The sequence below is a fragment of the Daucus carota genome, chromosome 8 (genome assembly GCF_001625215.2).
Source record: "Daucus carota subsp. sativus chromosome 8, DH1 v3.0, whole genome shotgun sequence".
NCBI lineage: Eukaryota > Viridiplantae > Streptophyta > Magnoliopsida > Apiales > Apiaceae > Daucus > Daucus carota.
Window position 1 is genome coordinate 16,634,319 of NC_030388.2, and position 10,517 is coordinate 16,644,835.

The 10,517-nt window shown below is 35.0% G+C and overlaps 1 protein-coding gene across 1 annotated transcript; it reads left to right on the plus strand.

Moving 5' to 3' along the window:
- The first annotated feature begins 1,917 nt into the window (after nt 1-1,917).
- LOC108199601 (signal recognition particle subunit SRP54 2) lies at nt 1,918-10,197 on the plus strand. The gene is made up of 9 exons (XM_017367499.2): nt 1,918-2,148; nt 2,382-2,481; nt 2,613-2,766; nt 2,904-3,054; nt 6,363-6,511; nt 6,753-6,853; nt 6,964-7,121; nt 8,660-8,765; nt 8,869-10,197. The coding sequence occupies exons 1-9, from the start codon at nt 1,918-1,920 to the stop codon at nt 9,120-9,122; spliced, it is 1,404 nt and encodes a 467-aa protein (XP_017222988.1). The 3' UTR covers nt 9,123-10,197.
- Nucleotides 10,198-10,517: the final 320 nt, after the last annotated feature.

The following is a 10,517-nucleotide window of genomic DNA, read 5'->3' on the forward strand; positions in this document are numbered from 1 at the left end:
CTTACTTGTGTCAATAGAGAAGATATGTTCGTGGAAACTCATCACTGGAAGAGACATATGTAAAAATACGGGGTCAGCACATTGAGGAGTGTGTATGAAAGAAAATACTCAAGAACATAGTAACTGTGACAAAAGAAAACACAACCTGTATGATTGGCCTGTCCTGCAGGAGCCTTGGTGAAAGATGACAATTCTCCATCTTTATTTATAGCATTGATGTATTAAAGGAGGAAACACGGTCAAAGCCACTGATTTTGCATGTCTGATCATGCATTCCTTTTGTATTCAATCGGAAGGAATGTTGTCGTACTAATTGATAATAACAAAGATATCAAGAATTTAAATTAGAAGGAATGTTGAAGAAGATCACTGATGATTGATATTCTTTTCAATGAAAAGGAACTCACAAATAAAAACACCGTATCACTAATGGATATTCTTGTCAATAATATCAGTAAACATGATTTTCTATATAAAAATTTGTTTGCTAACATAATAAAAATCTCATCTCATTATGATTAAGCCATCATTTGTTTTGTGTCACATATGATTTTTTGTATTCCTTTTAGAATATACTGAAATTTAGGTATAAATTTTATTTTGAAAACATGCCAAAAATAATTAGACTTGTCATACAAAAAGCGTAATGAGTGGCATGATCGAAGGAACAGCATTAAATGCAACGCTCCTGATATGGCAGGAACATGCTGCATATCCAGTGGAAATTGGGTGGGTCGCATGAAAACCCGAAATATGCTTTCATAGTGTTAATTTGAATAAGAAAGCTGCTGGGTCGATCCGGAGCTTAACGGGTTGATCCAAGAGAATGTGAAATTACCAAAGCAGCCTTAAAAAATGACTCATGCTTTAAGAATTATATAGATATTAATCTAAATAACTGGATATTACAATATATTGAAAATATTATTACTAAAAAGATATATATTAAAAATATTTTTGTTACCATCTCGCATATATTATAAATATTTTTAGAAACATCTCACATATATTTAAATATTTTTTTTCGAATATTTTGTTCCATCAAATCTTAGAGCATCTCCAACCCTCACACGCCCTTAGCTAAAAGTCCATGTGGCTTTCTAAAATTAAAATTTATAGACAATGTTCACAAAAAATAGAACTCCAACCACAGCAACCCCTTGTGTATAATTATAGCCATCCCTTATGGATGACTATATTTGTCGATCCGCCACAGATCTGTAACGAATTCCACGTCATCTCCCGCAATTTATTTTCCTTCTTCCCATTGATTACATATTATTTATTACCATATTAAACTGATATATTCTATTTATAACAATCTAAATATTAATAACATACTATTTTTAAATTATAGTCAACCAATATACCCAATACCATTGAAGCACAATGTCTTACAGGTTCGATAAATTTTAAATAATATCTTACAGATTCAATTTAGCCAACAATTATAACCAACGCCATCTCCAATGCTCTCGGTATGATTTTGCTATTTTTACAGTTATCCTAATGACCAAACCACCATGACCATACTATATTAATTCTCTTACAGTAGCATACCACTTTTTTAAGCCCAGCCCAGAAGTGGGCTTCTTTTTTACAAAAGTCCGGAAAGTTCCAAACAGCCCTATAAGTATTTTGCCATCCCTAACACGTGAGTATTATTTAGAGCAGTGCTACCTGCACAAAAGTGGGTACAGAATTTTGCACAAAATGATGTGGCAACTGAGGTGGGAAACTGAGATGAGAAGTTTTGATTGGTACTATTAATGCATATACATGGGCCCATTTCAATCAAAAATTGACATATACTCGTTATGTGAATGTTTTTTAGCCAATTATGTGCCTCTAACATTTTCCTATTATTTATGCCCCCACCCAATACTAACGTATTTTACTTGGCGCGACAAATTAAAGATGGTGCTGTCGGAATTACATGGAAAACTTACGCGTGCTCTGAGGCAGCTGGATAATGAGACTATAATTGACGAGAAGGTTTTGAATGATTGCTTGAACGAGATCACAAGAGCTCTTCTTCAGTCTGATGTGCAATTCAGTCTCGTTCGAGATCTGCAAATTAATATTAAGAGGACTGTTAATCTAGGCCAGCTTGCTCACGGTTATCATAAGCGCAATATTATCCGACGGGTAATCATATACTACTACGAATAAAATTGATTTTGATTTATTAAGGTGGTTCTGTTTTTGTGGTTTGAATGAATGTATAAAATTTTTTGTTATATATGGAACACGTTGTCCCCCGGAAAATTTTGTTTTTTGAGTGGGTAACGGATTCGATAAAAAATCCCAAACAGTGTTTGGAAGCCTTAAGATTTTGAAACAAATTGGGTGCATATTCACATCTCGTTTCCTGGTGCCAGGCCGTTGAGGAGGAACTTTGCAAAATTCTTGATTCGGGAAAGACCTCCTATGTACCAAAGAAAGGAAACGCAAGTGTAGTTCTGTTTGTAGGTTTGCAAGGTATGGATGTCGTCTATGTGTCAAACCTTACTAGGTTTTACTTCATATCCTATTACTTTAAATTTCTCGTATCTATTTTGCACTGCTTTGCCCTACTCTGACCTGTCCTCAAATTATATATCTATTCCCAGGTTCTGGAAAGACGACAACATGTACCAAATATGCACAATTTTACCGGAAGAAAGGTTTCAAACCAGCACTAGTGTGTGCTGACACATTCAGAGCCGGTGCATATGACCAACTCAAGCAGAACGCCATGAAGGCTAATGTTCCCATTTATGGAAGGTGGTTTCTCTCTTTCCACCAAGGTTTTATAATAATCCAAATAGCATACAACTTAGCGACTATCTCATGATCAATTATCAAGATCTTTGAGTAATATTTGGTACCTATCCATTCATATTTTCTTTTGTTGAAATCAGCCACACGGAGTCAGATCCTGTCCAAATTGCAGTAGAAGGTGTAGACAGTTTTAGAAAGAAAACCCACGATTTAATAATTGTGGACACCAGTGGGCGTCACAAGCAGGAAGAAGTTCTTTTTGAAGAGATGCGTCAAATCTCTGTAGCAACGGTAATCTACATATGCATGTTAATTATAAGTTTCTAGTCACCTTTATATTTGAATTATGTCAAAAGCGGAGTTGATAGTTTCTATCGTTAAAGAAAGGAGCATAAATTTGTGAGTCACCTATTTCTAGGCTCAGGTGGACAACAATTGAGATTTGAGAATGTCGTTATTGTATTATCACTTTCTAATCATGCTACATATAACTAACTAGTGAAAAAAACGCGCTTCGTGCGAGTGATAATAATATAAATAATATAAATATTAAATATTTTATTAAACTTTATGATCTATAATAACTTAATCCCTTTATTTAATATTTACTATTAGAATATAAGAAAATATAGACGGAAGAAGTTGCAAAGGCCTTAAAAGGAACCTCACTACAGAGTGAAGTTCAATAAAGGATTGTTACATGTTTGATATACTCTCTGAATCACATGACTGGTTTCAAAGATTAACATCTCACAAAAGTTTGCGTTGCTATAAGGAATTTCAGTAACTATTTTGGACTCTTCATGGCTCAACTCCTAGTAAAAAATCTGTAGATACTGCTTAGTCATTCTTTATTGAAGCTCCTGCGCCTTGCTCATAGCAGCATAAGCCCATCATTTCCCTTTTGACTTCGCATTTTCCATTAGAAGCTATACTTTAACAAAGTACCTATAAAAAAGAATGAAAGAACAGAAGAGCACATTGCAAGTCTCCAGGAGCAATTTAACGATATATTGCTAGCACTGATAAGCTAAGTTACTGATTAACTATAAAATTATCTTAGTATTCCCTAAACTTGAAACCAACTCATCTAGTCATCCAGGTGCAGTTTCAGATCTCTTGCAAACATAAAAATTATTCGATTTACAAAATATGTCATGAATTCATGATATCACTCCAAATCCCAATCTGAAACCTGAAACAAGCTTATTCGCCTGAAGCTTAAATGCCTTTTGTGCCTATAATCCATATCTCAAATTTCAGGGTACTCACACCTTGTCACGGATTGCAACCATTATAGCCATTGTACACATGAATATATGTATTAGCGTTTTCCCTTCTAAAGTCTGGAAGTGTGACCCAAAGTCTGAGAACCGCGCTGCAGAATTTGTCCTTAAAATTAAACATAGGAAGGGAAAAAAAATATACTAAAGTCAATTATAGATTATAGGACATGTAAATCAAAATTTAAGGCAATTTTCAGTTAACAACAGACTATGCATAAACTTTAGCTTTCAGAGGCATGTCCGAGAAAACTTGACGCCAAATATTGGTAAAATGAGCTGATCAGAGGGTCCTGTTGTCGAGTTTAAAGAAAGAAAAAGATGCTCTAAAAATTAGGATACAGTTTGGTTGATATATATAAAATCGATCAATATATCAGAAAATCATTTCATTAAGTTGTACCTTGAGAAATATACTCCTATAAAAAATACATCCATCAAGCTGGCTAGGTTTTAATGTATTTTGGGAAACTCGCTTTGCCAAGGTAGACATGCCGCATCTCCTCTCTCCTATATATTCATGCTGATTAAAGCATGTTGTTTATTTTTTGGTGCCCTTGCATACTTAAGACTCTTCAACATATAGATTAGAGTTTTCCTCTAATGTAACTGAGTGGCTATCAGTGAAAGTGAAAATTTGTAGAGAAGAGGTGCACAATTAAGTGTCTGAAGAAATACAGAGCTTTCTAAAAGTAAACAGCATACCGTGCCACAGAATTCCAGCCTGATATGAGGCACATTCGTCCTGTAAATATCATTACCATCTGGTCCTCTCTTGTAGAACTCCTTTCAAATCCAGTGGGACTATAAATAAAAAGGAATATAATTTGGTAGAGCCCTTCAAATATCAGAAAAAAAATGGAGGAAACAAAAAGCATCACTATAGTTCAAACTATTTCTAGAAACATAAACATGAGATCCAACCCCTTTAGCTTCTACACCTGCAAGGAAAAAAGATTTGCATTATCATATTAATATCATCTTCATGTTTTGTAATGCAAACAAATTAGGGAGAATACTCACTGAAGCAGCTATACTGTATTCTTCAACCACGGGTTCTTTTGTGTGATGAATTTGTTATGGATCATCCATTGAGAGGGAAACATTAAGGCCCCTGAAGAGGCAAAACTAAAGAAGGAAACTGAAGAGATAAAGATGTCATTAATTGCCTTTTCATCAGCCCTTTATATTTCTCAGCTTTAAAAGTAAAATCCAATTATTAAAATGTGAAATTCTAGGAAATGAGAGATTTGAAAGGAAGGATTCTGAAGCATGCCATGTCAGCCTCTGAAGATCCTCCTTTATATAAATATAAGATAAGAAGATTACAATCTTAAATTCTTATGTTGTGGCTGGGGTAAATAAAATTGGGAGAGATTGTAATAAAATTTGTTCTATGTAATTTTAATCCTTTCTGAATACAGTTACCTCTAATATTAACTAGACTTCAGTTTAATCAGTTTGAGAAAGAGGTCAATTTTTCTTCCCTTATTTTCTGTTGAAACTTCCTTGCAGTAAATGTGCACCCCTTTTCCCTTTGATTTGTTCACAATTATTCATTTCATTTAATTCCCTTCCCATTCGATTCCTCATACCAAAATGCGAGTTTTAGAAAATAGTTCAAAGATATAACCTCCTCTGTCATCTGCGATATCATTGAACATCCAACACATTCTTTGCAAGTTTATTCCCGATGACCTTGAGGATCTTGGTCTATTGCAACATCTCTCCCAAGATATTGTCCGTCTTCTTCCGAGTATCAAACAGATCAATTGGACCCCTTGACCCCTCTCAGAACAAAGAAGACCCCTTAAGCTCCAGCTGTCCCTATTAGAAAGTGCTTGACCGCCAAGGCCATGTGTTCTTCACGTTTACTTATCTGTGTTAGGGGCTTTTGCATTTAGTGAGCTTCCAAAGCCTCCTTGAGCTTTTTTCCCTCGTCTATTTCTTTTCTTTTTCCTTGGCATATACGTCACATTACTCATCTTTCTTGGCTTTCCCATCCATCAGTAGCCTTTTCAGTCCAGAGAATGATTTTGTAGCTGAGACATACTTAGAAAACTTCTTTACTAGATTCTTAATCATATATTCTCTTCCAAATACTCCAAGTAATCCTCTATTAGGCACATAATGAAACAAGCTTCATTATAATATCGAGTGGTGTTGATTGAGCTTATGAATTCTTTTATGTTTGTGCTTCTTTACAGGTTCTTATGGGTGCATATCATATATATTCTCATTCACCTTTTTTCATATATGATAAACTGTTCCGGGGTTTTTCCGCACCACCTAATTTCTTATATTTTGGTGTTCTAGAATCCAGATCTTGTCATTTTTGTTATGGATAGCAGTATTGGTCAAGCTACATATGATCAAGCTCTAGCATTTAAGCAAAGTGTTGCAGTTGGAGCTGTGATTATTACTAAGATGGATGGGCATGCAAAGGGAGGAGGTGCTCTTAGTGCGTAAGTTCTTTACCATACCGCTGTAGACTTCGTATTATTACATTATTGTCAACTAATGTTCTTCATGTATGTTTACCATTATATTATTACATTGGTTAGAGCTTCCTTTGGGTTTCAGTATATATTTGATGTGATTATTGAATTTATCCAATTAAACATAAGAATTGTTCTTGAAGAGACACATTTACCATCCTTCAAACTGCTAATGACACACTAATATATATATATACACTTTTGGCAGAGTTGCAGCAACAAAAAGTCCTGTCATATTTATTGGAACTGGTGAACATATGGATGATTTTAAGGAGTTTGATGTTAAACCATTTGTCCTCCGTCTATTAGGTTTTTGCTTGACTTTGGCTTTCTGCTTAAAAGTGTTTTATATGTTGAATTGGCCTTCATTCTTATGTGCTTAAAGGTTTTATTTCTGATTAAATTATCACTTCAACTAGGCATGGGTGACATATCTGGGTTCACGAACAAAGTTCATGAACTTGTTGCAGTAAATCAGCAGCATGACTTTATGCAGAGACTTTCAGATGGAAACTTCACCCTGAGGAACATGTACCAATTGTTCCAGAGCATGCATGAAATGGGTCTTATAAACGAGGTTCGTACTTTTCTCTTAAGCATGTCCGAAGCTTGAGGTGTGCACTACTTCTGCTGTTAGTTACTTTTTCCTTGATGATGCATCTATAAAGGAAGGACCTTATAACTGCTGTATAATATATTTTCCTTAAATAATAATCAAGCTTAGGGTATATACCAAATAACAATGTAGACCTCAAAGTTTAGATCTATGTATATAATGGGACCTCACATATGCCAAATGCGTGTTTTTCTGCTAAATTTAAACTTAGATATTGGTCATTAAAAGTTTACAGGACATTTTAAACCCTACAAAATAGAATTTCGAGAAAACAAAGTACATAATTTATACCTCTCCATTATATCTTCACCTCCCTTTTTTGTTTCCATGGTTTTATTAGTTTTTTCCGTACCTTTAAACACTTTTCAAGTGGTTACCGTCACGGCCATATGGTTATATCAACAATCATCAACTTTAAGGTCCAGTGCTATGCTTTCACCTTTGAGGTTAAATGGGTATTTAGCCTTGAAGTTGAAGGTTTAGATTGTCAATTTTCCTAGAGGTTATGCATTATCAAATATTTAACGGAAGCTTAACATCAAACTTCTGAAAGAAAAACACCTACCTCACTTAGTATCTACACAACTGAATACAATTTAACCAATGACCATACACTTCATGAATTACAAGTGACTTTCTCCTCCCTGTTCAGCAAACTGTTCTATATGTTAGAAGTTTCTTTTCCAATTATTATATACTTAGAATGCGCATGTTCACTCTTGTTTGAGCTGATATTTCTTAAAAAAAACTGTTTCCTTGTTTTATAGAGTCTAAGTGGTAAAATATCATGCAGTGTTTTATTAAGTGGAAATTTCTTCTCCAGTAATTTTAACTTAATAAGCCTGTTTTACTACCTTGTTTGAGCTGATGTTTCTTGGAAACTGTTACCCTGTTTAATCATGTGTAAGTTGAACTACATCATGATTAGCAATAATAAGTTAACTTAATAAAATGATTAATTCTATGGCAAAAAAAATAAAATGATTAATTCAATCTGATGATTGCTTCCGACTTTGTTAATATGGATTATCAGATATTGGGCCGACTGCCAACCATCAAATAACGAAGTAAACTCGATGTTTAGCTTTATTAGGCCCGCAATCTAGACCCTGAAACTATTGACTTTGTAAGTTGGTGTAGTGTAATCTCAGATAAGTTTGGAGGGCTGAAAGCGGAATAGGATTCTAACTGTGACAACTAAGTTATAACATAAATATGACCCAAAGAAGGAAAAATTTAGCAATATTGCTGGTCATGGATTGGTTAAGGTTAGGATGGTGAGATCTATTTCCATAGAGACTGTGATATCATTATAATTTTATGGGGGACTGAAAGAATTTGCTCAATACTTTGTCAGAACAATGGATTTTTGTGACAAGTGGTTCTTCATAACCTAATTAGGAGGGGAAGATGACCTTTTTATTGTCTTGTCTTTTTTATTTGCGCTCACTGGTCAGCGGCTACATTTTAGCTGTCTAACTTTTTATGATTCTGTGTAGGTTTCTTCGATGCTCGCTGGACTTGCTGCGCCGAAAGGCCATGAAAAGGAAAGTCAGTTGAAGTTCAAACGCTTTATGATAATGATGGATTCAATGACTAATGAAGGTGAGTGATTATTGATACATTATGGTGTAATCACCTTGATATTAGTATCAAGTGTCGATTGGTCTTTTTTGTTTTTTACTAGTAATTGCTAATGATTTTGCAGAGTTAGATTCGTCAAACCCGAAGCTCATGAACAAGTCTCGAATCCTTCGGATTGCAAGAGGATCTGGTCATCGTGTAGAGGAAATGGAGGAAATGATGGAGAAGTACAAATTGATGGCCACGATTCCAAAAAGACGAGATATGAGTGCAGTGTCCCAAAACAGGAACTCACAAAGAATGATTCCTCCACAGATGCTGAATCATATTAGTAGATTGGGTGGCTTAAAAGATTTCATGAAAATGGGTTGGACATGAGATGTACCTGAAGGGGAGAAGGCGGACGAATTTATTTATCAGTGAGTGAGATGTATTTATATACCACTAAAGCAAAGCAATATTTTGCCATGACTGAACTAGGGCTGCACATGGGCTGGGTTGGGCCGGTTTCGACCATTCAAGCGACCCAACCCATTTAGTACGGGTTAGAAAAATTTAACCCATTAATCATAAAAAGAATTAGAAACCCAACCCTACTAATTGTATGACGGGTTGGGTTGGTTAGGGTAGGGTTGATCGGGTTGAAAAATTTGCAAGATAAGCATAATCCAAAATATGTTTTGCACCATTTTGTTGTATACAATTAGCAATAACATAGGACACTGCACCGATACAAAATATCAGGTGCTTTTAGAGTGTAGATATTCTCTTCATACTAAGGTGGACAGCTGAATCTTAATACACTAATAACTATTAAAAATCATGTTTCCGCCATGATATATAATCATAAGAACTAGCAATGTGAGTCGTTTGATTTGAACTATAAAGCTTTATTTCTAATTGTTTCTGCACACTGCACTACACTCACTGCACATTCTATCATCAAATAAGTAAATATAGTTCCGTAAGCAACCAAAAATATTCTACTCCCTCCGTCTCTTATTACTTTTCCTGTTTCTCTCTAGCACGTTTGTCAATACACACTTTTGATCCTTAATATCATTAATTTTGTATTAGTATTAAATATAAAAACTTCATTGTATTAAAGTACTTGTGAATACGAATCCAACAAGATCACTTACGACTATATTTAGTCTTATAAATTAGACGTAAATTAGTAATTAGTCTCATGTTATGAACAGTCCCGACATATCAAACGAGAAAAGAATAAAGAAACGGAGGGAGTATTAGAGTGTTAAAGATATTTTGACCGGGTTGGGTTGGTTTAGGGTTTTTAAAAGTCATATTTCGACCCAACCCATTATAAACGGCTCAACCAAAAATCAACCCAATTAACCCACGGTTTGGAATGGGTCGGGTTAGTCGGCCTAGTTCAAGGTTGGGTTGGGTTGGTTTGAACGGGTTGGACAACCCATGAGCAGCCCTAGACTGAACTACTTTTGAAGCTACAATGCTCAACTTTTGAAGCTACAATGCTCAACTTGAGATACTTGATGTAGCTTTAACTCATATTAAGTATTTAGTGAGTTAATTTCAGACCCAAATTTGGTGTAGCTGCAATCTGTAAATATTACCAACATCTCATCTCCCCAGAAAACATCATGTATCACCATTCCAGAGTAGCAAAAATGCTGGACTTAATGATCCAATGGCTTCATCAACTTGGTTCAAATCATTTGAGGAAGGAGATGTTGTGATGGTGAATCCACCAAGGGAAAGTCTACCTGCAGGAACCTACAATAAACTTAATTC

What these genes read in the sequence shown, in the direction of transcription:
- LOC108199601 (XM_017367499.2), top strand. Translation starts at nt 1,918, where the DNA reads ATGGTGCTGTCGGAATTACATGGAAAACTTACGCGTGCTCTGAGGCAG. An exon ending in GGAGGAGGTGCTCTTAGTGC is followed by an intron (nt 6,512 to 6,752) that starts GTAAGTTCTTTA and finishes CACTTTTGGCAG; the next exon opens with AGTTGCAGCAACAAAAAGTC. An exon ending in AAATGGGTCTTATAAACGAG is followed by an intron (nt 7,122 to 8,659) that starts GTTCGTACTTTT and finishes GATTCTGTGTAG; the next exon opens with GTTTCTTCGATGCTCGCTGG.